Source organism: Theileria equi, chromosome 1, assembly GCF_000342415.1.
Source record: "Theileria equi strain WA chromosome 1, complete sequence".
Taxonomy (NCBI): Eukaryota; Apicomplexa; class Aconoidasida; order Piroplasmida; family Theileriidae; genus Theileria; species Theileria equi.
This window is the reverse complement of record NC_021366.1, coordinates 279741-305114: the sequence shown is the minus strand read 5'-3', so window position 1 is coordinate 305114 and position 25374 is coordinate 279741. Positions and strand designations below refer to the sequence as shown.

At 35.3% G+C, this 25374-nt stretch overlaps 9 protein-coding genes across 9 annotated transcripts, besides 2 other annotated features; 4 read left to right on the top strand and 5 right to left on the bottom strand.

Annotated features, from left to right (window-relative positions):
- Positions 1–1120: 1120 nt before the first annotated feature.
- Positions 1121–2649, bottom strand: BEWA_019000 (hypothetical protein; the record flags this gene model as incomplete). The annotated part of the gene is made up of 5 exons (XM_004828664.1): positions 2503–2649; positions 2350–2434; positions 1491–2315; positions 1406–1452; positions 1121–1168 (listed from the first exon to the last, which is right to left on the bottom strand). The coding sequence occupies exons 2-5, from the start codon at positions 2432–2434 to the stop codon at positions 1121–1123; spliced, it is 1005 nt and encodes a 334-aa protein (XP_004828721.1). The 5' UTR covers positions 2503–2649.
- A 131-nt stretch (positions 2650–2780) lies between these two features.
- On the top strand, positions 2781–5472 carry BEWA_018990 (hypothetical protein; the record flags this gene model as incomplete). Its single annotated transcript, XM_004828663.1, has 9 exons — positions 2781–4027; positions 4088–4168; positions 4203–4346; positions 4382–4615; positions 4650–4748; positions 4829–4918; positions 4954–5091; positions 5126–5306; positions 5344–5472. The coding sequence occupies 9 exons, from the start codon at positions 2781–2783 to the stop codon at positions 5470–5472; spliced, it is 2343 nt and encodes a 780-aa protein (XP_004828720.1).
- Positions 5473–5641: 169 nt separating this feature from the next.
- BEWA_018980 (hypothetical protein) lies at positions 5642–7163 on the top strand. The gene is made up of 3 exons (XM_004828662.1): positions 5642–6824; positions 6859–6965; positions 7001–7163. Exons 1-3 carry the CDS (start codon positions 6017–6019, stop codon positions 7142–7144), a joined length of 1059 nt encoding a protein of 352 aa, XP_004828719.1. The 5' UTR covers positions 5642–6016; the 3' UTR covers positions 7145–7163.
- A 12-nt stretch (positions 7164–7175) lies between these two features.
- BEWA_018970 (translation initiation factor if-2, putative) lies at positions 7176–10129 on the bottom strand (the record flags this gene model as incomplete). Its single annotated transcript, XM_004828661.1, has 2 exons — positions 7176–9901; positions 10021–10129. The coding sequence occupies 2 exons, from the start codon at positions 10127–10129 to the stop codon at positions 7176–7178; spliced, it is 2835 nt and encodes a 944-aa protein (XP_004828718.1).
- Positions 9394–9429: a microsatellite.
- A 321-nt stretch (positions 10130–10450) lies between the features above and the next one.
- Positions 10451–10974, bottom strand: BEWA_018960 (hypothetical protein; the record flags this gene model as incomplete). The annotated part of the gene is made up of 4 exons (XM_004828660.1): positions 10451–10546; positions 10582–10659; positions 10748–10860; positions 10920–10974. 4 exons carry the CDS (start codon positions 10972–10974, stop codon positions 10451–10453), a joined length of 342 nt encoding a protein of 113 aa, XP_004828717.1.
- Positions 10975–11145: 171 nt separating this feature from the next.
- Positions 11146–14873, bottom strand: BEWA_018950 (hypothetical protein; the record flags this gene model as incomplete). Its single annotated transcript, XM_004828659.1, has 1 exon — positions 11146–14873. Exon 1 carries the CDS (start codon positions 14857–14859, stop codon positions 11146–11148), a length of 3714 nt encoding a protein of 1237 aa, XP_004828716.1. The 5' UTR covers positions 14860–14873.
- A 174-nt stretch (positions 14874–15047) lies between these two features.
- Positions 15048–17267, bottom strand: BEWA_018940 (protein kinase domain containing protein; the record flags this gene model as incomplete). Its single annotated transcript, XM_004828658.1, has 1 exon — positions 15048–17267. The coding sequence occupies one exon, from the start codon at positions 17265–17267 to the stop codon at positions 15048–15050; it is 2220 nt and encodes a 739-aa protein (XP_004828715.1).
- A 723-nt stretch (positions 17268–17990) lies between these two features.
- Positions 17991–18019: a sequence feature (AT_rich).
- A 1139-nt stretch (positions 18020–19158) lies between these two features.
- On the top strand, positions 19159–22650 carry BEWA_018930 (hypothetical protein; the record flags this gene model as incomplete). The annotated part of the gene is made up of 1 exon (XM_004828657.1): positions 19159–22650. One exon carries the CDS (start codon positions 19159–19161, stop codon positions 22648–22650), a length of 3492 nt encoding a protein of 1163 aa, XP_004828714.1.
- Positions 22651–23016: 366 nt separating this feature from the next.
- Positions 23017–25369, top strand: BEWA_018920 (hypothetical protein; the record flags this gene model as incomplete). The annotated part of the gene is made up of 2 exons (XM_004828656.1): positions 23017–23068; positions 23214–25369. 2 exons carry the CDS (start codon positions 23017–23019, stop codon positions 25367–25369), a joined length of 2208 nt encoding a protein of 735 aa, XP_004828713.1.
- Between the last annotated feature and the right edge of the window lie 5 nt (positions 25370–25374).

Genomic DNA, 25374 nt, shown 5'->3' with positions numbered 1-25374 from the left:
TCGTTGGACGTTTTGGCCTCCAAATACCATAATTACACGAAAATCTTTTCTAATTGGGTTATTAGTCATTCTTTATCCCAATGAATCTGTTATCTGTAGTTCAAACCTTAGAGCAATTATTTTTCATACATATGGTTCTAGTTATTACACCGAATAGTTAGGATTATTGAAACTGTTCCCATATCCAGATATTAAAATGCAAGGAAACTCTTTATTTTCAATTTATACATTTGTAAATTTCGTGTTCTGATCTAATGATCATTTTGTCTAGTACATTATCCTTCCACAAACATTGAGCTTGTCTAAGTAATTGCGTGGTAACTTATTATCATCAATAGAAAGCTATCATAACAATGTCCCAATCCTTAAAAGTAACTTATTGAGTGTTATTCTCTTTAGTCTGAATACTGGCGAAAAACTTTCAATATGATGTACTACGTAATTACTGATGTAACAGAGGCCCAATTATCGTATTTAATTATTGCATAGTAACACATTCAGAAATAAAAAAAATGTGTACAGATGACTCAGAAGAAACAATAATATGAAGTATAACATGAGCTAGACCGATGATATATGCGAAGACAAATACTATTATATACCAATTGGTCCAATATCCACTAGATATTGAAACTAATACTCAATTGTTATGTTGCATGCAGATGAAAACGAACGGGTCTCTTGTATGTAAGATTTAAAACATATATACTAATTAATCTGCCCTAGGTGTAGGTGTTGGTTTATATGTGCTATCTTTGGTTTATACCCTTCTTGACTCCTACGGATTTTCCGTAGGTTTCGGGGTTTTCAGACCTTCTAGAAGCAGAATATTGGATAAAGATAAATATACAAGTGAATAAATGTTCAGTCTATATTAGACACTTTGTATATTAACAAGGAACACCAGATTATCCCAGAACAAATATTTAACATGTGAGATGCCACATTGGTGGTTGATGCTTTATGTGTATAACATTCCAATACATGCTTGATCTATGAATTAAATACGTCGTTTAACTATGTAATGTCAAACATCTAATCCTGAATAAACTAAGACTTATGATATTGATTATGCCTTCTTAGATTTTTGGTGGAAAACTATGTTAATGCTAAATGAATGTTAGGATAAGTTTATTGCAGGTCCTAAAGAGTTCATTTTATAGTAAAACTATATATTTTTGAATGCGAAAAATATCCCTGGTCAATAAAATAGGAAAAACTGCACTGGAAATATTGTTAATAAAACAATATTCCGTTACATAGACCATTCTCAAGCGGCAATATAAAATATAAATAAACAGTATCTATTGAATCAAATAAGAGTATAAAATCCTATCTTCTTTTTGTAGAAACTACAGCAACAATAGACTAAGTTGTCTAGTTCAATATGCGATACAGCATATACCAGTGAGTTGCCAGTGTTATAATGCATTGATGACCCAATATCAATTTCTGAAAAAATATATTATAAGTTTAATTATTGTAAATACCATCATCTACCAAGTTATAGGTAACGGCGCCATCGTAACATCCTGCAATATGCAGTTGTGAAGTTTTGTGATACTTCACAAAGTCAATATACCATATAGATGTGAGAGTTTTTATGGTACTAATGGGAGTTGAAAAGTTCCTAGTGTCGAATTGAAAAAGATTTTTGTCGAATCCTCCACTATATAACAAATTTGGATTATTTGGTGAAAATTGCAGTGTCGTAACTCCAGAGCTATGACATGAAACTTTAGTTATATTATTGATGTTTTCCCTAAGATCAAACCGTTTTATGTATGAATCATCGGACCCAGTTAGGATAACATTGACGTTGTTAGGATCGAAGACACTTGTCCATACTTCAAGATCATGAGCTTTCCACCGATTTATCACAGTATCATCTTTTACAATATACACGTACCCATTAGATGAGGTGATTGAGATGTACTTCCCATATATATCGGATGGAGTTAATGACAGTCCGACCGAGGAGGATTCATCATCTAGGTTTATTTGAGAGACCTTCTCAAACTTATACTCGGAATTAAGATTACCATCTATGGCGTCAAATTGAACAACTTTCAAATCGGATGTCAAACATAAAATACCAGCACTGTTTTCTCGACAAACCCACGAACAACTAAGTATCCCCGGAAGTCCTAGTCCAAATTCATGAAAGGTAGGAACCTCATGGATGTTTGTACTATGGTATAATTTTTGTTTAATATAATTACGTGGATTAAAACAGATTAAGCTACCACATCTTTCATCCTTCCTCTGATCATAGCAATAGGTACCAACGAGAAAGCTTCCAGAATAGACGCTATCTACACATATTGTTATTTGATATTCGATATATACCTGGAAACACGTCTGATGGAAACGGTTTAATTGTGTCTGGCTGAGAGCACAGATCTAATTCGGCAAGCAATTCAAGGTTTTTCATCTGGATGGATATAGTTTATGTTTTACGCTATATAACAATGACACACAACATCTAATTGATATTTTTACCTAGGATAGCTGCTGATTTTAAACGTTCATTCATTTCCCGGACCATTATATTGTAAGCATTCATTCTACGACATTAACATTATGTTATCCGGTTTGTTCCAAGTATTACACCTGGAATTAATATATTTTTGGTTAATTAGATTGTTTGTAGAATCTGGAGGCACAAAATATTAGGCTTGAACTTGCCCTCTGCAGTTGGTTTGTACAAATGCCTCAGAGAATCCTTCGCGGAAAATACTCAGTAAAAATGTGTTTTTTGATTAATTAATGTATTAAAGATGAAATTTGGCTCAAAATTAGAGTCATTTTTAGTCAAAGAATGGGCTGATAAATATGTGCGTTACAAGTATTTAAATCGCCTAATTAAGGGAGCCAAAAAATTTGAGGTTGAAAATAAAAATAAGGATGAAGGAACAATATTAGAATCTTCCTTGTTTCCGGGTGATTCGGTTGGAGATCCTAAAGATGTCAAATTTGACACACCTCAATATTATTCAGATCATGTTTCCGTCGAGATTTCGCCAGAAAATGAAGGTGAAGAAAACAAAACGCTTCCAAATGATGCATCTTCGTTTCAATATCATTATGTCGATGACGAAGACAATTCTGACAAAATCTTGAACGTAATAAAGTTGATGGCATCCCAGTTTGAAGAGTACGGACATTTGAGTTTCTGTGAAGTTTCTGTAAAGGATAGGCTTGATTCACATAGTAAACTGTCAAGTGTTACTAAGCGTAAGAATACACTTGGAGATATTATAGACAAATTGGAGTCAGAATCCGTAATTGGTATATCCTCAGATGTTTCATTTAGCGATAAAGGTGTCAAATTTCCGCGAGTAAAAGCAAAAATTCCACAAAGAGCTCATAAATCTTTTAGGTTGTCTAGGCACCCCAAGAAGAAAAAGAGTGTATATAAGTCCAGTGTCAAATTGGGATCCACCAAACTTAAAATTTTTGGTAATATACCACTACCTTTTAGAAGACAGAAAGAAACCACTTCTGAATACCTTTCACTATTCAATAAATCTCTGAGAGATGATATCAGAACTGTAATACTTCACTACACATCTGAAATGGAATACATACAAACTCTTATAAAATATTTAAGAAGGGATATACGGAGGAGACAAGGGAAGATTGATAATTCTTATGTAAAACTAGTACAAAAAGCGGCTACTGCACTCTGGGATTCGTGTGATAAACTCCAGTCGTATTTAAATGTGAATATATTAGCTGTCTACAAACTATTAAAGAAGAAGGATAAATTACTTGGTACAAATGATTTAACAAATGTATATCCATCATACAAGGGAGTACTTCTATCAGTAGATAATTGTAAGGAGACGAATGACAAGATACTTGCTTTATTTGATATGGTATCCCCTCCAAGTAATGTTGATTTTATCAAGTTAAAAGAAGGTGTAGAGACATCTCTTAGTGTTAACAAAGGCAATTATTATTATCTATCATATGTATTGGGTTTATCCACCATGCTTTTGTTGGCATGTGTCTTTCTTTGTTCGTATGATTTTGGAACAGATACTAACATAAATATCCTATTGGCTCAATTACCTATATTCAGGTTCTTTTTTGTTTGCAGTCTAATATGGTGGGGATGTGGTTGGTGTCAAAATTATCTCGAAATTTATGGAGTAAACTACCAGTAAGTTCTTCTAATTATTTATCCTTGCCCTTAGGTTCATGTTTGGGCTTTCTAATAATTATTCCATATCAGATAAGGATTTTTATTTTTTTGGTGCTTTACAATCGTTACTATGTCTTGCTTTATTTTGTTTTTTATTGCTAGATTGCAAATTATTGATTGTGGGTTCACACTCGAGGTATACATGCAAACTTCAAATATACGTTATTTTAGGCATTTTTCATATCCGATAACGTTGATAACATTTTCAATACTAGTTATGCTCCTTCCTAACAAAAACTTCAAGCTGAAATTGAGGAAAAAATTACTGTTATCTTGTGGACGTCTTTTTACCTCATCTTTTGGAATTGGTGCTCCCGTAACTTTGGTTGATAGTATTTTGGCAGATATACTAACTTCATTAACTAGACCTCTTTCCGACTTTTTATATATTTTCTCCTACTTCTCGTTTGTTTCTTTTTTACCAGAACATTTTTTACAGATATGGAATATCACATGACAGCCACCGTATGCATGATGGTAAGAGTATGCTGTCTCAATATGTTATTCCTCAGCCTTATCAAGGTGGATCGTACCTTTGGTTTTTTTGTTACCATATTTTCTGCGTTTTTGCCAATGCTTTAGAAGGTACCCGCAGAGTTTATGTATTATAACATATAGGTGGATCTCCGAAAGGAGGAAATTGCACGTTGGAAACATGCTAAAGTATATCTCGGCCATGAGTTGTATTGTTATATCATCTATAAATTGGTACGTTATAAATTAATGAATAAAGTGGTAAATAGGACATATGTCGCCGACTTAAGTAGCTCTACGAGCAATGCTATTGTAGTTACATTCTACACATTTGCTACTCTTTTCAACTTTTTGTGGGACTACTTCATCGATTGGGGTTTATCATTACCCCCAAATATCTTAAAAGGGTATACTTAAATGAATATATAATGTTATTTACAGGAGGAACGGTAGGATAATGTACACCAGGAAGGCCTACTATATCGCATGTGTCATAAATCTGTCTTGTCGCTGCACATGGGCCTTAACCACGTCCCCTCTTCAGCTGATAAGTAACAAAGAACTTTCATCAAACCTTCTTGTCCTGATAGTATCTGTTATCGAGATATTCAGGCGTATTGTGGTTTGTTTCATTTTTTCACGTTTGTACACCTATTTAGTGGGTCGCATTTAGACTAGAAAGTGAGCATCTACTGAATTCTTACAAATACCGCACCGCGTTATGGATACCAAAACTGTACAATTGTAAATCCGTGCTGGTTAATGAACTAACTATGCTCAACCAATAGTGGTCATATAGCATGATGTGTGCACTATACTCGGAGTCACTGAAACCATCTTTGGAATGAATTCACAAATAACCCAGATATGATACAAAAGTGCGGGGAATGCCTTCAAATTATGGATGGGTATATACATAGTATATAATATGGGGGTTGAGATTCCATTGATCAAACCAGTGGCCATAATGTTCCACGTTGCCTGAGTTTGCTTTTTTGTTGTGGGTTTATCCCCGTTCTGTATTATAAGCTTTCTTCACAATTTATTAGGGCATTGTACTTTTGCATGTCCCGGGATCACATTTCAAATTAGGCTGTACATTTTGCTAGTCTGTAAAATCCTGCTAGCTTTTATTTTAATCCAGTTGTATATTAAATGGTTGGATTCTATAGGTTTTCCATAAAAATTGGACTCTAGTACCTGCATACGATTAAAATATCGTAATCCAGTGTTAAATTACAAAAATTTCCATTGAATTGACGGATTTATAGTCTAAGGATGGGACTTTAAAAGCATGTATTAATTATATATGCGGAATCAAGGTTTGCTACGATGGCCAGTGATTCCGCATGTGGGCTTGGAGATCTGTCAAATGACGACACTCCTGTTACCCATGTAGATCCTGAAAATAATATAGGTGAGGATTCTGCGATATCTACCGATGAACAGACTCAAAACAGACCGAACAGCAATTTGTTGTTTGATTCCATTAGGTCTATGCCGTTTATGTCATTCATATTCGGTGGTAATACCAGGAATTCTTCAATAAATACAACTAATCGTCTGCTAGTATTAAAGTGTTTGATAATTTTACATCTCTTAATATTAGCTCTATTGGTTAGCTTGACATGCTGGGCTATATTTCACTACAATGTTCGGTTCTACAAGCCACAGATTAGGCCCTCTGAGACACTTATTGTTTGCTGGTTGCTGCGTGCAATATGGCATATAGTAAACAGTGCTTGGTCTTTGAAGCACTATTCTTCCGAGGCTCCTCAACGAACCGTACTCAGGATTTCACAGGCAGTATATAATGTGGTTACCCTGTTTTGGGTAGGGTTTGCAGTTTATTTTTTGGGGATCAACCCCCGTGAGGATTTACAGTCGCCTTCATGCCGTATTTGTTACTTCTTGCTCTGGATAACTATAGCCTCTTACATCATTCCAATGTTGGCTTACACATTTATTTGCTTATTGCTTTATATTACGCTATTTTTGGTAATATACTTTAGGCATGGCGCTGTTTATACAACTTCTTCTATCCCATCCAGCCTGATACGAAAGATGAAGGTTGAGAGGTATAGGGATGTTGTGAGTAAAATTGTAAGTTCAAATGCCAAGGGTCCATCGAAATCAGAGGGTTTGTCATTTAAATTCTCTACATGCTTTTTCAGACGTTAGAGTAGTCGTTGCTGAGGATTCAGTGGCTGAAAAACATTCAAAACACAATAGCAGCTGTAAAGCCGTGCTGAACGAGCGGTTGTGTTCGATTTGCATACTGGTTTGTTTTACACTTGCGCATACATTTGTTTGCAGGAGATTAGGGATGACGACAAGGTGTTTATCTTACCATGTGATATTAGACACTTGTTTCACAAGGAATGTCTTAGAAAGTGGTTTAAAAGGAGCAAAGAATGTCCAATTTGTCGTTCTAATATATGTGAGCTATTACAGCAGTAATTTTAACTAGTTCCGCATATTATGTACATGATTAAACTATATTAAAAACTTTTTTTAGTTGAGCCGTTAGCTTCCAAGCGTCTTTGGACATATCGTCCCTGAAATATTCTTTCAGAACATCTATGGAATCGCGTGTGATTTTTGAGTATAATTTTGCGGTATGATCGAAATGTCTTCCATACGCTATTGTTGGTTCTCCAACTACCTTTATACATATTTCTTGACCTTTGATCGCTTTATCAACACTCTTTTTATTATGTTCGAGACTTGCCACTCTTCCAATCATTAATTGCGTTCCCTTTGTTATGGCAACAAGTGGCGTTCCTGTCTTCAGAATACCATTGTCAACATGTACACCAAATACGAATGGGTCCTTCTTGTTAAAAATGCATGTAGGCAGTATTGTAAGTTCACAAGGAAATACAACATTTGCACTCTGGCTTTGCTTTTTCTGTTCTTGTTGTTCCTCCATATATTTTAGGAAAGAATCCAGTAGATGATAGATGATATCAGCAGTCATGATTTTTACACCAAGGACTTCAGCCTCTTTTTCAGCCTCCGGAGCTATCTTAATGTCAAAAGCCAAAATAACAGAGTATTCAGGATGACCTTTTTCTCTCATAATCGAAGCCTTTTTAACGTCTTTTTTCTGTACTGGGCCTATGTTTACGGCAAAGACTCTGATATTTTTGTCACTCAAGAACTGCAAAAGAGCTTCAAGTGACCCTAGTGTGGAAGCCATAACATACACTCCTATTCCAGTTCTATCTACAGAATCAAAGATTGTTGACATATCCTTCATGACATCATTACACAGCTCGTCTACGTCGTCCTCTTCTCCCACAACAAGCAATTCAGTACCAGCTACAGCATCTTCTAAACCGGGTGCAACGATTTTTACTCCCATGGCTGCCTTAATACTGCTGTGATGAATGTATTCACCCTTTACACGAAGTTCAGCCAGTGGTTGTGGTGTCAAAAGAGTTCTTATCGTAGTCACTATTGGTCCAGATAAGCCACACAAAACTATTTTATCCCCTTCACGCAATACACCATCTAATAATATGACATCAACCGTAGTACCTAAGCCTTCTATAGTCTTAACTTCAAGTACAGAACAACGCAAACAGTCAGTATAAGTTAATTTCTTTGTCATTAAAAGTTGTGTTAATTGCACAACTAAGGCTAATAAGTCTGGTATACCCTCACCCGTGATAGCACTGGTGGGACAAATGGAAACATTTTTTTTGATGTTGTCATTTTCCCAATATAGGGAACTGTTTAATCCATTTTCAGATAGTTCTAACATTATATTTTTGGCTCTTTCGTTGAATTCAGCCTTGGAATCACTCTTCTGCTTTTCAAAAGTAGATTTAAATGTAGCCCATGGTGTAGCCTCCCATTGGTATATTCTATCAATTTTGTTCAAAGCTATAACAAAGTAACATTTTCTAGCTTTAAGCAACCCTATTGATTCTATGGTTTGTGGTTCAAGACCATGCATAATATCGACAACTAAAATAGCAATATCGCATAATGACGATCCCCTAGCTCTCAAATTGTTGAATGATTCATGTCCAGGTGTATCTATAATTAGTAAGCCTGGACTGTTTACACCCAATTTTTCATTTATTTTGTGGCAATGCATATCGAGCATTTCTTTTGGAAAGAAGGTTGCACCAATTTGTTGTGTAATACCGCCAGCTTCGGCCGTTTGTACATTGCTATGACGTATTTTATCCAAAAGTTTAGTTTTACCCGTGTCTACATGGCCCAATACACAGCATATAGGAGATCTATAGTCATAAACATTGTCTTCTTGTTCTTCTTGGACCGGTTTTGTTTTTTTCACTTCAGGTTTTACTACCTTAGTGGGTTCAGTGGCCTTGGGTTCAACTTCATCATCTAATTCTTCCCAGTTGTCAGGAATGGATTCAGCTTCACTGTCTTCACTCTCTGTGTCAGGTTGGGACTCAACATGCTCAGATTCTTCCTCTTCAACTACCTCCTTTTGTTGAGCCTTTTTCCGTTTTTTTTGCACTGCTATGGATTTCCGTTTTGGTTCTTGCTCTTTACTTGCACTGTTAGCTTCCAATACATTATCAAGACCAAGTTGTTCCAAAAACTTTTTATTCATCATAGCTGTGGCCTTTTCTTTAGCCGAAAGTAGTTTTCCTTCCTTCTTAGAGCGTTCTCTCTTCTCCTTGCGTTGTTGTCTCTTCTTTTCTAGTAGTAACTGACGTTCACGCTCTTCCTCTTCTTCTTTTCTTCTCTTTTCTTCTTCTATTCGCAATCTTTCTTCTTCCTCACGTTTGGCTTTTTCCTCTAGTTCTTTCATTCTCCTTTGCATTTCTGCAGCCAATTTTGCTGCCTGAGAGAGCGGTTTTTTGGTAGTCGATTGCTTTTCTTCCTTTTGTTCTGTAGTATCTTCTAGTTGGTCCTCACGTTTTTGAAGTTTTGCCTGCTTTTTCTTTTCCTTTTTAAGCCTATTTTTTAGAGTTTTTGAGGATACTTCATCTTGAGCAGCTTCAGTAGCAACATTGGATTCTTCTGCATTATTAGTATTTGCATTTGAACTAATATTCATCTCCGCCAGAAGTAGATCTAAGTCTTCATCGTCTGAATGTTCTTTTTTTTGGGCCTTCCCCTTCTTTTTTTTGTTGGCTTTCTTCTGTGCGACTGTCTCGTCAGGAGTATCAACTTTTACTTCTATGGGTTTGCTTGCCTTTTCTTTTTCCAGGTTGTTCAACGGTTCATCTAATAAGGATGTCATGTGTTGGTGAAATAAAATAATAGAGAAATAAACCAGCCAGTACGAAAATCATACATATGGATATGGATAACTGGGTTATGAAAGAACTGTCTGGAAAACTAACCTTCACTCTCCGAAAAGCTATCCTCATCATTTAAAAATTGAAACACGTTTGGCTTTTTAGAGACAGGAGTATCACTATCTCCATCATCCGAATGTTCTCTTGACGACATTTTGCTATAGTTTATTTACATAATTTACAGTAATCTATATAAATATGCAATTATTGGAATTGAAAGACACCAATCTCTCCATTGTGATGGAATCCATTTAGCCTTACACCATCACTGCCATTCTCACCAATGTCAGGGGAATCATGTGAGATAAATACATTTTACACAAGTAAATATAATCCAAATATCGTGAATACCGGGTACACCCAGTGAATTTATAACACATAAGACACTTGACTGTATTTAGTATTTTGTAGTGTCAAAATGAACCTTTAAGTTGATATATATGCTTTAAATTCAAAATGCGATAGGAAGCCGATATTATAACATTGTTTTGGCCTGTCCATATTTCTTTCGTTCGTAGAATAGATCCGTTTTTGCACTTCCAAGGTTGACAATTTTTGGGCAGCCATCTCTCTATAAAATTCACATATGGATTTGCACCAACTAACATCCTTTTCACATTGACAACATTCCTTGCAGTAATAAGCGTCCGATATACCCTGACCACCGCAAATCACACATCTTCCCTGCAGTGTAAACGTGATCCAGAAAGAATACAAGAGCATGACGGCTATATCTTCAAGTCCATACATCAATGTAAATTACGTTATATACCTGATTTACTCCATAATTGCACTCGTCACAAATTCTAACCAATAGGTGAGGTCTTACATATGAGTCGCAGATAGGACATTTGCCATCACACTTATCGCATAACCTTCCTATAGCTACAAAGTTTAGAATATATAAATAAAGGTTAATTTATGGAGAATGGTAATTAACGTACCAATTCCTGGTTGCTTGCGGCACATGATCAGATCTGGATGATGTCTGGAGCCCATCTTGATTTAATTATTATCCAGAGATAGAATGTTTCAAAACACTAAATTTTCGGGAATATTATACAGGAGAGTCAAGTAACGAATGAAACTTATGAAATGAAAAGTACAAACCCTATCACCCGGTAAAAGGAGATATACAGATAAAATACTAAATATAATATAAGACTAGTGTTATTGGCAAGGTGTGATGTTAAGATCTACGACAATATGATACTTGTATGGAGAATATTTCTTCACAACTTCTACGTGTAAAATCTCGAGTGTCCAAGACCTTCCTTCCATAATTGGGGAGGATTTACAGAGTTCATGAAATGATTTTAAGACATGTTGTGGAAACTGTGTTTTCCAAGCTTCGCTTCTGCTCGGTTTGCAGACACTGGTGTTTCCTTCATCTAATATTGGCCATTTCTCAGTGCTCTTTATTAATTTGAAATATGAAATGCTTTGCAGAACGATTAACTCTGAGACCCCGTGAACATGTATCATCCCTCCATATTCTTTATCTATAGCGCGCAGAGAGGATTCCCATGCACATTCACTGTATGGGATTAATCCCAAAAATACTCTATGCGCTTTGTTTACAAACTCAAAACCAAAATCTATCCCAAAAAACTCTGAATTTCCAACATGGGTAACTACCCTATCTTCTTGAATACCGTTATACTTAACTCCAGAGTTCAAATTATCTATAGCATCATGATTTATATCGCAAGCGAAAACTTGCTTAACTCTACTGGAATCAGTATATTTTAAGAGTGGTAATACAAAATATCCGATGCCACAAAATAAGTCGACAACTATTTCAGGTTTTTTTATACTTTCTTGTTGACTTGTATTTAAATACCCAAAATACATTTTAGGAATTCTTATTCTTTCTGTTCCATTTCCAGAGGAAAACATATTCTTTTCTATATTAAACAGATAATATACTCCATTTTCCTTTTGCTTGACATTGCCATCACCAAATAAAAGTTGTAGTTCTGGGATACGTTTTTCACCAACAATTTCATCTATTATTCCAATAGAAGTGACTCCCAATTCCTTGGCTATAAAAGACCACGAAGAATGATCCATAACACTCGCAATCGTGACCATTTCTTTCTTGGAAAATATGAGCGCATCACCTATCTTGTCATACTTTTTTGGAAATTCGAGATTTTTTACGCAGCCATTCAATGTCTTTGTCACTAGAATCTTTAGCTGCGAACAGACATCACTCTTCTCTTTTTGCAATTCCAAACGCTCAAAGTCCATCAAATTTGCCTGAAATACACAATCTCCTGCATCAAAAAATAAATGTCTTTTCAATTCCTCATCAATTCCGTTAATTAAATCCAAGTTTGTAGTATATATGGGTACAAGAGCACATATATTATATTCCAAAACATCAGATGGTGTAATAACACGAAACTCATTGTACAAATAGATCCTTATATATTGGTTCCTATCTATGTATACTATTTTTCTATGCTTATCATATATCTTATTATCCTCCAAAAACTGCTTCACTTTTTTTATGGCATTTTTGGCAGTAACGCATAATACAGACAGTTGTGTGTTAGTTTTTAATAGTACGCTTCTTTTGCATTTCTTAGTGCACGATACTATAAGCCTACTTGGTGGATCAAAATGAGTTCCGAAAACAGCAATCATCGAACCGCCACCCAATGTCCAGAGTTCTCTGTGTTCACACCCATCCAATTTAAAATTTACGAATGCTAAACCACATCTGGCATGTGTTCTTACCGAAGGTAATGCTCCAATACAATACCAAAACCAATACTTTGCATTTAGGTACCAAATGTCATTAATAAAATGTCCAGATACAATACCACCCAAAACTATAAACTCATCATTGGATATCTGAACCATGGAGTGAGCCATACGCTGCAACGGGTAAATATGAAGGTCATCAGATTTACTATTATTTTTTGAAATAAATTCGTTAGCAGATCTTACATTAATATTAGAAAACTCCAAAGATGAAAGATTAAAAACATAAAGTTCTTCTATATGTTTTGGTGTTGTAGAAAATGTGCTTCTATGAGATAAGTAACCACCTACAAAAACTATAGAATTCAGGCTAACCGAATGAAAAATTGTGCCAGAACACCAACCAACAGAACCTGATTGTGCATCCGACAGACAAACCCATTTTATGACTGCGTCCGTTAAAACACCATTTTTATGGGTAAAATCTATTGTTCCTTCCCAAATATCACTAATTAGTCCTTCATCTATAGGTTTTACCGTAGAAACACCACCAGACATATAAAAAACGGTGGATGAACAATCACTTTCCTTCAAACAAATGGCATGACGGAACCTAGGTTTTGGTAAAGATCTTGTATTTTCACATTTACATTTAACCCAATTTGTTTGCATATTATCAGAAATTTGAAGTACCCATACATCACTAGAAATGCTCATAACGCTTGTTCTTCCACCTACTATGATGAAATTTGCTTTTTTATCAGAAATAATGGAAGCATCCTTAAAGCAATCAGGCCCATTTATTGTATGCATAATCTTGAAACCACCGTTAACATTTTTTAGATCAAAAAGTGCGATATCATTGGAATTACCCCTAGAGTATCCACCAAACAAGCAGACAAATCTACCATTACTAGCCACACAGCACTTATATCTTTGAAGTGATAACATCTTACCAACATTTTCTCCAAATGTATTACATCTAATGACGTATTTGGCTTCATTATTGATAGGTAGTATAATTTCGCTCGTAGAATCTGAAGTTGTATCTACTGGTACAAAGTCATATAATTCACTAAACTCATTCCTACATATCCAGTAAAATCTAACTATTTGTCTCATATTCTGAGTCAGTTTCTGATTACATGTACTTATTAGATACCTGAAATATGATGGTGCAACTAGCCAGTTTGAAGATTCGAATATTTGCGATTTAACATTTCCACTCTCATCCCTTATTTCTCTATAACATCGGTGCAAGATTGGGGATTCCAAAACAGATATACCACGAATGGCTAAGATTAGTCTATTCGAATATGAAACAATGCCAGATTGTTTTAGTCCAGAAAATTTGCATATTCGCAATAGCCTGAGAGCAGACGGAATATCTTTACATTCAACATGGATAATAAATGGTTCAAATTTGATAATAACCTGCTTTTCTGCATTATATTCAACATCTGAACTACTTGTATCCCATTCCGCATCAAACGAAGATGCATCAGACCTTATATTATCATTTTCTACACCCTCATTTCTATAGCACATGTGCTTTTCTGACACATGAGAAGTTAAAATGTGGTTGATATTATCTATATGACTATCAATCACGTGACAATGACTAGAAAATAATATCCTTCCCGAACGACCATATATATTTTGACCTCTTGAATGAATTAGAAGATCGTTTTCACTGTTTTCAAATATTGATATTCTTCCTGAGCAGCAAGATGTAGTAACATAGTCCCCTGTCTTAAGAAGTAGGCGTAGTAGCGGTTGTAAGAGAACATCGACACTTCCTTTCAAGGATTTATCAACATTTATGTTGGAATCCCAATCGTATTTATCTAAAACACCTATTTTCTTGCAATCTTCTTTGTTAATGAACGTTACTAAAGGCTGATCCAAGAGCAACTCCAAAGTCGTTCCTGTAGAATCATTATTGGCTTTATTGTTCACATCCGCAATGTTTTTAGCTGGATTGAGGGTAATTATTATTCTCCTTAAATTGCGATAAATAGAAGTAACAAATTGTTGATTGTTAGCATCTAACGCACCCTTATTTGAGGAAGGGTTTAGGTTGGGAAAAACATATTCACGAGTACCGTCATAAATTCCTTCAAACAGCTCACTTCCAAGAAGTTTGTGTACACTCTCAGCGCTAAATTTCATGCTAGATCAGACACAAAACACAATGAACACTCTCCAGCGTCAGCCCTACTATGAATAGTGTACACATCGGTAACTATTATATATGCTATAAACTAATTATTGACAAACCATCAATAGTTATGATGTTATTACATACATAACAGCTTATCAAATTCCCAAGATGTTCGCCAAAAACATATCGTCTGTAGCTACATCTTCTTCCTTTTTTTCTTTTTCTTAGTTTCATTTATACAAGCTTCAGTGCTCTTTCCCAATGCTAGGTAGTTGCGAATGGAAAGATGTTTACTCCCAAGTTCATCTCTGGTATGCTTTTTAAAATTTTGTGTGGATTGAACATTGGCATATTTCATCATCACGAAAAATTCATCCAGCGACAGATTATGAGCCGTACTGTTTGTGGAAGAGTGAACTATGTTGCGAATAAACCCGCTTCTACGCATTTGGAAATCATCGTCATCGCAAACATTATCCATATAACATGTAAGTGCACTAGTTTCTGCCTCTTTCAAAACATCTTCTAAAACATCATCACAACACTTATACATTGGGTTTACAAGACGCCTTAAGTCATGTGTATCTATAAACAGACACCTTCTACCGGGAATATCGCTATGTAAACCCGCAAATATATCCGTAATCAGATCATCCTTTTGACACAAACTTTCGGCTAGTTGAGCAGCCAAAAATTCTGTAAAACTTATGCTAACATTGTGATCACTAAAAGTGTTCAATATGGAAGCCAGTTCAGTCACTGATTTCCACAAAATTGTTCTACGTAAACTTGTTCTTCGTCTAGGCTTACAATTATTGCATGTACACGTCTGTGATTCCAAACATACCACGCTGTTCCCTATTATAATATTTCCATCCTTCCTCGTTGAATGCATAACATCCATAGCGGTTAAAAGCCAATTTCTAATAGTATCCAAGTTGATATTTGATGAATCATCTTCACAAAAACTACCTAAATACAAATAGCGATCTCTCCATTCCTGAATCTTGGCTTCTGGGATTTGACGAATCATTAAACAAAGAGCCAATTGTTTCAATATTGGAAAGCGGTAAAAAATAGAAAGATTTTGAACTATTCCAGTCGCTTCTTCAACGCTCATTGGTATAGATGATATCTCTCCTGTTATGCGGGTAAACCAATGATGCTTCAAGCAGTTTGTTGTTGATATACGTTTGTGCGGTGATTTTACTAAAAGTTTCTTAAGTAAGTCATAAGCCTCTGGAGGTATAGCTGCATAGCGTTCGTGTGTCCAGTCAATTTCTTCATTCACAACCTTAGCCAGTGTTTTCGCATCAGAATCAGAATGAAAAGGGCATGATCCCAACAAAAATACGTGCAGCATAATTCCAGCTGACCATGAATCGCATTTTACAGAATATGTGGAATTTGGGCCACATTTTACAATTTCTGGAGCAACATAAAATGCCGTACCCGCTCTAGTTTTCAACGGACGAAGGGTTGAATTGGCTAACCCAAAGTCTGCTAATTTTACTTCAGCGTTCGGAGATGTATCACTCCAAAGAAAATTTTCTGGTTTTACATCACGATGCGCTATTCCACGACTGTTGATATAACTTAGCGCTCTAAATACGTGTAAAAACATCCTGGCAACAGTGTCCTCTTTTTCTGCCTCAGGTATTGTGCGTGATGTTAAATCGCCACCGCTGCAATACTCCATAACAATATAAACCCTGGCACCACTACATGAAATATTTTTGATTGCCGTTGAACTTAGAGATTCAGCCGTGATATTGCTTAAATCCTCCACACCATCAATGTAAATCTCTTTAACCTTTACTATATTTGGATGATCGTTCCAGGCACCAATAGCTAATTCACGTAGAACATGCAGTGTATTTTTTGCTCCTGAGACCTTCTTAATGTGATTCAAGTTCATGATCTTTGCAGCTCGTGTTGGACGCCGCAACGGTAAGCCACAAAATTCATAGTCTCCATTAGGCAGTGCTTTTATACCTTCACTTAGTCTATTCGCAGGTAAACGCAATTTTGTCGGCAGCAATTGTTGTAGCTCCAGGAGATCTACCATAGAAAACAAAGTTTTAACCACTCCAAAACTACCACGTCCCACGATCGGACCTTCCATATATTTTCTCCTATATGTTGTCCAATTTCCCTTCAAAACTGGAGAAAACCTGTTAAAAAGAACATTTAGTTTAGGAGAATTTGTATTATTGCCGGTTCCATGGTTACCAAATTTATTATGGGCAGTAACATTGCTATGGACAGATGATTTAGAGGTAGAAAAACTAGATCCCAAAGATTCACTTACTGTTACAGCAGTGGATGGTGTTTCTGTCGAAACACCACACTTTAAATTTGATACATTGTAGTTTCCAGTATTCAATATATTCACTGGCGAGTTAACACCCTCCATTTGTTAATACATGCAATCCATCAATTTACTCCCAAAGTTGTACTCACCTCAAGTTTAGATCTACATTAAATAACATTCAAATTTTTTTTCGTGTGAAAAATTAAAAGCGAGCATGTGGAATAAAAAATGAGAAATATGTTACAAAATTGCTAAGACAAGATTAATACTATGTTAAACGTTTAAAAATAAAAACTAATACTATCAAATATTTTAAAATATCAACTTCGCAAAAATAAGAAATATAATTCCATACACATAAACTAGGCACCTCAAAATTTAAAATCAGGGTGTAAAATGTATACCTCAAATGTGTAGTTAATTAAAGCAAAAGAATAATGGATATATAACACTCTATAAATATGCTTGCGTATAATGAAGGTAACACTGTTGATAAGAATGTCTGTGATTCAAAAATGACGAAGACAAACACTATACCAATATAACGCAAATAAATGTCCAATGCAAAGCTAGAACATTCTGAAATGATAAGTTTCCCCGTTATTCTCCCAAGAAACGTAGAATATTAACTGATGTAACACCAGTGTTTCAATTTGTGTTAAAGCACAAATTTGAGGCACTCACTGCCATAACACCAATAAAACCTCTTAAAAATTGACTATAGTTGCAATGCATATATCAATTTATTTCGTATTTCAGAAGGATGTGTTATGATGTTAAAAATCCCAGATTATTAAAATAATAGAAAATGAAAACTGCAAAAACATTTATAATAAATAATTATAAGTAAAATTCAAAATCAGAGTATATATAAGCTAAATAACTAATATCAGGTATTGCAATTATTGGTGGTACACTTCTTTGGAACCCAATCATATTGGAGGGGACCTACAGCGTGGAACGTGTCCATTTCGTAATGAGAATATTGAATTTTCGTGGTGACACATTATTAAATTACGGTTTCTGTCTTGTTTTCATTGGCATTGTACAGTACAGTAGTCAACATCATGAGATAAGGCAATTTTATTGTCTACCAATAGATTCCTCCCACTTTATTGGAAATTACGCTAACTTATCCCATTTTAACCCTTTTATATTTACTTCTTTCCGTCTGATCCAATTGCTCGGTCCTATCATGTACCTAGCCCATCTTAGTACTCCAGAATAGCGACACAAGTCCATAGCATGATCTCTTGCAGATATATACATATTTGAACTAGTTGGGAATATGTCCGCACAATCCAAGAATTTGTTTATACTGAGGTGTTCGTTGCCGTCCGTCAGACATATCTGGACTGGTGACGATAATAATGATAGTAACTAGATATATGTATTTATTTCACTTTTACTAGGTAGAAGGTTGTTCTAAGTCGGAGTAGGATTTAAACGGGTATGTCTGCAGTGCTGTTTGGCCAAGCGAGAGATGGAGAAACTATGAGTATCTATCGGAAAATTTCATTAATATTATAAACGGCGACAAAGTTGAAATAAACCGGTCATTGCAAATATAGAGTATTAATAGACGTTTGTTCTTTCCCTGGTACATTTACGCCGACTAACGGAAATTACAGCATTGTAGCTAGGCAGATGAATTTTTAAACGATGAACTGTACCACTAGAATGAATATACATTTGATATGAAGTGGAGTAATCTTTTAGTTAGACGTTGCACTCTACTTGGAAGGTTGGGCGATAAAATGAGTAAAGCTTGGAGTATATCCATTTGAAACGAGAATACACTTTAGTTACATCGTGCAAAGTATATTTAGGGACATTTACTCTATTTGTGTACATTAGAGTTCTATAATTTATCCATGTATCATATTTTGTTTGATTTGAAACGCTCTCTCATATCGTATATATTTATCTCCACATTCTACAATTCATATAATTATTCAATATGTTATATATGAATCTTTGATAATCCAAAACTATGCAGCAAAATAATATGGCGTATTCTGACCCGTACCTTTTGCTGGACAGGTCTCGCGCCTTCGATGATGACATGGTTGCGTTGTTGGATAAGGTTATCCAGGCTATGTTTGATGGCATAAGTGCTGAAAATAGAGAAACTGCCCACAAAATACTTGAGGAATTTAAGTCTATCCCAGATTCCTGGAAGCATGTAGCACTAATTCTCTCAAAGTCTTCAAATGTGAATACAAAGTTCTTTGCTCTTCAGGTGTTACAAATATGTATTCAATCCCGTTGGAATATACTACCTCCAGAAGAAAGAGCAGGTATAAAGCAATACGTATCGGAGTTCGTAATAAAACTTTCCATGGATGATGAAGTGTGCAATAAAGAAAAACACTTTCTCACAAAAATGAATGAATGCCTCATACAAATCGTCAAGAAAGAATGGCCTGACAGATGGCCTAACTTTATATCAGAAATTTGTAAAGCATCCCATGTATCGCAAAATATATGTGAAAATAATATGCGTCTTCTGAATATGTTAAGTGAAGAAATCTTTGATTTTGGTGAAGATTCGATGGAAAGTCGTAAGGTAAAAAAATTGGCCTCCACAATGACAGCAGAATTTAGAGAGATTTACAATGTCTGCTTATTTGTCTTGAATAGTTTTATACAATCCCCTGAAGTCATACGGCCCTCTTTGGTTACACAAACGTTAGTTTGTTTGGCTCATTTTCTCAAATGGATACCATATGGTTATATATTTGAAGTATACGTCCACAACAATGTGTCAGTTATTCTGATCGATCTTTTATTGGACCACTTCTGGGATCCTGTAATATATCGTATTGAGTGTACTAAATGTATCACTGAAATCGCCTCTTTATCTTTACAGGGACATGAGTTGCACTCTTTCTCACCTAGAATTGCCTCCATGTGGCCAAAACTTGTCGCAAAAATTTCACAGTTACCAACAACTTCAATGCAATACGATGACCCAAAAAAGGTTCCTCAATCGATGAGGCTATTCTGGGAAACTTTCTATATGCAACTTAGTTTATGTCTAACAAACTTTCTTCGTAACTTTCAGGAAAGTGTTATAGAAAAAATTCCAGACAGTAAGGATTCGTTGCTTTTCATATTAGAACGCTTGGTGTCAATTTCTGATATCAACCATGAAGAAACATTCAAAATTACAGTGGATTTTTGGCATCATTTTTCATATCAAATATTCAAGGAACTCAAAGATAATGAAAAGAAAGTTGCTGCTGAGCATGGTATGCTTGTAAATGATGGTAGCACGCACACGTTTAATCCAGCCATGATAAATTTGAATCAACGCTCAGATACCCTGAGATATCGAGTGTTTGAGACTATACTAATTGAAGCACAGAAGGTGTTGATTAAAAAAATGGCAAAACCACAAGAAATTTATATAATGTACGATACAGATTCAAGAGAGGTAGTCAGAGAGTATAATCCGAATACGGCTGAGATTGCACTATATAATAAGATGAAAAGTACACAAATATATTTAACAAATATGTTACAACAAAAAACAGAACAGATAATGAAGGAGATCTTGAAAAGAGAAATGGAATATGCAAACGTAACTGGACGCTGTGAATCTTGGGATCCCACCGCATTGAACCGTTTGTGCTATACTGTTGGATCTGTTACTAGTACACTAGAGGAATCTTTTGAGAAGCAATTTTTAGTTTGGATTATCAAATGCTTGTTAAGCATATGTGAGATTAAAGTTGCGATTGGAGATAAGGCAATTGTAGCCTCTAATATTATGTATGTAGTGGGACAGTATCCTCAGTTTTTAAAAACAAACTGGCGCTTTTTGAGTACTGTTCTGAACAAGCTTTTTGAATTCATGAGGGAAACGTTCCCAGGGGTCCAGCAAATGGCTTGTGAAACGTTCTTAAAGATAACTAGTAGTTGTAAAAAAGTAATAGCATCGCAATCTGATGGTAATGTACCGTACATCCAGGAATTAATAAGGACTAATCATACAATGACATCTGTTCTGGATGAAAAGCTTATCCTTTGGTTTTATGAGTCTGTTGGTAACGTGATATCTGCAGCCGATATCAACTCAAGAGGAAATTTTATTGAAGATTTAATGTCTCAGTGCAATAATGAGTGGAATACTCTTATCTCCAATATCGATTCAGATTCTCAAAATGCTAATTTTTATAACGTAGAAGTTAGCCGATCTATAATACAAATTTTGAAGATAAACAACAGAGTTGCGAAGAGTACTGGGTTTGCATTTACAAAGCAACTATTGTATTTGTATCCTAGCATGATTAAAATTTATGGCTTGTATACACAATTTATACAACACAGCGTTCAACAGTATGGAGTCACATGCTTCAAGCATAATAATGTAAATATGTTACATTTAGCAAAAAGGTCAATGATACACCTTATTGAAACATATATTACGAATATACCTTCAGGGGTTATAAAAACCTTTTGTAATAACAAACATGAAAATAGTATGGATGACGATATAGATTTTGATATGTCTGCGGACAATACAAAATATTCGGAGATAATCAAGCAGCTATTAGATTCAATAATAGACAATATAATGTTAGACTACAAAATGGAATTTGTAGAAATTAGGGACCACGAGGTACTTTGCATGACGAGCAGTATGATTGAAAAATTGGGGAATTCCGGTGTATTGGCATTGCCCCGAATTTTTGAGAATGTCTTTGACTGCACCTTAGACATGATGAAAGAAAATTTTCATGCATATCCTGATCATCGTGAATCATTTTATGACTTGTTACACAAGGCTACTAAACACTGTTTTGGTGGATTATTGATCCTTCCTAACGAACGTTTAGGCTCATTTGTAATGTCACTCATTTGGGCATTTAAACACGAACACCCTGCTGTTTCTGAGAAAGGTTTACTAATAGTCTTAGAGTTTTTGAGAAATTTGGTAATTCTACACAACAAGACAACACACTCACCAGGGACAATTTCTCCCCTTGTCAGCTTTTGTGGTGCGTATTATTATCTATTATTGAAGGAGATACTTGGCGTTTTGACTGATACGTTGCACAAATCTGGGTTTAGGCTGCAAACTCAAATCTTGAAGTTGCTAATCAAGTTTATTGAAAGTGAATTAGTAAATGATCCAGCACAAAATCTAACCAGCATATCTGTGATGAGATACCTGGTGGATTTAATAGGAAGAAGTTTTAATTCTTTGCATACAAAGCAAATTGATACATTTGTCGTAGATTTGTTTAACTACGCATCTGGTGTTCCAAACGATTTAGATGAGCCAGGTCCTGCTGACCCTTCTGCCAGATTCCAAACCCATGTGAGAGATTTCTTGTTGTCTCTCAAAGAATTTGCCGGCTCAGGTGAAGAATTTGAGATGATTTTCGAAAAGGATAGACAAGACGCAATACAGCGTGCGAGGAATATTGAAATGAAGAAAAATCAGCTAACAACTAAGGAAGTTGTACTTAATTAGTCATATCTCTCAATAATATAATGTTCTGTATCTACACATTACGTTTTTTATGTGTTGTCTGTCGTCAGTTTGGTCATGTGACGCGATGTAATGAGCTATACCCTTGTAATATCCACATTTAAATACAAATAATGTCAACTTGTTTATATCAGGAAATTGTATCTGATTCGCATATAAATAGTGTTATAGCAGTGACAAGCAAATTGTGTTGTCATGGGGAATGTAAGTTTGAAGATCAAATGCGTATATCTCCTACAATTTACAAGTGTATCTACCGTTCTAAAAAAATTACAATGGGACCTTCTAATGACCAGTCATGAGTAACAAAATAACTGTTTATCTTTAAACAATGGTTTATTACGGAATATGAAGTTGTCTGACGATAAAGGTTTCTTCTCTCATCATTACGATGATACAGGTAAGATATGATACTTGTTCTGTGATGTACATTTTACCTATATGTTAATAACCCATAAGTTTGGTACATTCTTTCCATTATACACATTATTGTCGCATGGCATTTAATGGTTCTCACTTTCACTAATTCTCATAATCTACTTCAGATTCTTGTCTAACAACATCAAAACCCCTAGAAATTACCGAGTTAGAAACCCCTTACGATAAGAGAAGAGTCCCAATTGCAGCTGTAAGATATTTGGCGGGATCCAAATCCCCTAACAATAGGGGTATTAGACATAATTGTGATCAGATATCGGATTGGAGTGATGCTAGAAGTGTACAAAGTGATGTATGTCCAGAATCTAGCCTTGAGAAAACTAGTAGGACGCTCAGAGGTAACACTGGATTAGGTGAACATTATCCATCAAATAAATATGATTCTGCTGATACTAACACCAGAATTTTCCAAGAAAATATTCGAGATACACAAAATGAAGCCTTTAATTTCGATATCCGTCGACATGTTCAAAACTATTTGTCGAAAAATACCAATCTACGGCATCCGCATATTTCAAAAACATCTCCCAGTTCTTTTTTGACCCCTAACAGGGAATTTGGATTTAAATTTAATACGCAAAATCTAAAGGTTAATGATCGCAATGATAGCTCTTTTGATTCATTTCACCATACGATCGGAATGGGTCGTCCTTCCGTTTTGGATTCTCTGATTATTAGGAAGGCTCCATACTTGAAAAATAATCATAACTTGGGTTATATCCATACAAATAAAAGTCTTATAGGTGAAGGATTTGTCAATTCGAAATACTCACAAGGTTGGAATGTTACAGAATCTGATATAAAAAATAACTCTAACTTTATTGCACATGTTGGCAGGGAAAAAAACACCCAAAATAGCTACTATTTAGAGCATAGGCATTATACAGCTTTTAATACTGAGACTGCGTTTGATAACTCACACAGACTCCACGCAAGTGTCCAAACTTTTGAACCAGCTTACATGAACCCTGGGAATAATAATCACCATAATTTGAATTTCCAGGCAACTATACAGCAAACTGTAGAGAGTGCAATCAAAAATGTCTTGGATACATATATGGCGCATAACAAAGAAAATGACAGGCCTTCATCGAACTACAATCTTACTAGTGATAGTCGAAGTTGTAGCGATTTTAATATTTTAAGGGACAAATCAGGAGATGAAACTTGTATATTTAAACCTAGAGATCTTGTAAATCACAAAATTACTACGATAAACTCACATGAGGAACATACAGATGCTGATAACGATATATTTTGTTACGACGATATAAATCTGCTGAAAGAAACAGGAACCATTAATTCAGAAAACAATGGTAACATAACTAATCATATAGGGAAAATGGACTCGGATCCATTTCAATTTGATTTGAAAAGATTGTCCACCGAACTAGAAAGGTTAAAATTTACTACGAAGTTTGGAGCTGCTGATGAAAATTTTACAAACTTAGATGATACAATTGATTGCTCAGATACATTTAAAAATAGTTATATAAATGGCAAAGCGGTTGGTGTTGGCAATTTTTTGGAATATGCTGACTGTACTAGGGTAAATGGATTATATCGTCTTATGGAACCAGGGGATTATACCAACCGCGAGAGTTTTATAGGCGAAGGTCACGAAGACTCATTTTCAAATAGAAACTCGGACTCTAGTTCTGTGCGAACTGAAATGAAATATCATAATTCGATATTCATACAGGAAATAGACCATTTTAAAGACTCACCTTCTAAGAGTTATGACTTAACAGAATCTCCAGTCTTATTTGGAAAAAATTTTAAAAGCTCTAAAGCTAGAGAGCATATTGATGAAAATCTTTTTATCAGATCGGAGGATGTGTATAGTAGCGAAAGTGTAAGCAACTCTGAGCTGTTTGCTCCTTATTTAAATGATTGTGAGGGGAATGCGGATTCCACAACACCTCAAAGTAGTACCAACTCTGAGGTAGACAACCTTGAAATTTTAAGAAAAGTTCAAGATCTTGAGCTTTACATTAAGAAGATTGAGTCTGTTCTGTCAAAAGTGAGTGTGAATGGAAAACCCGAGGGTATCTCGGATGCAGACGTTCATAACACAAAGAACCGATCAGTTGACGTTACATGTGACGATGGTAGAGGAAACATTATTTCTTCATCCGAACTCATAGAAGGATATAAAGCAGCCTCTATCATAAAGAAACTATTACATGTCCAGTCTATGGAGTCACTTGTTCCCGCATTCACCGCCTTTGTCCAGAATAGACTCAGTACACCAAAGGTGTAGATATT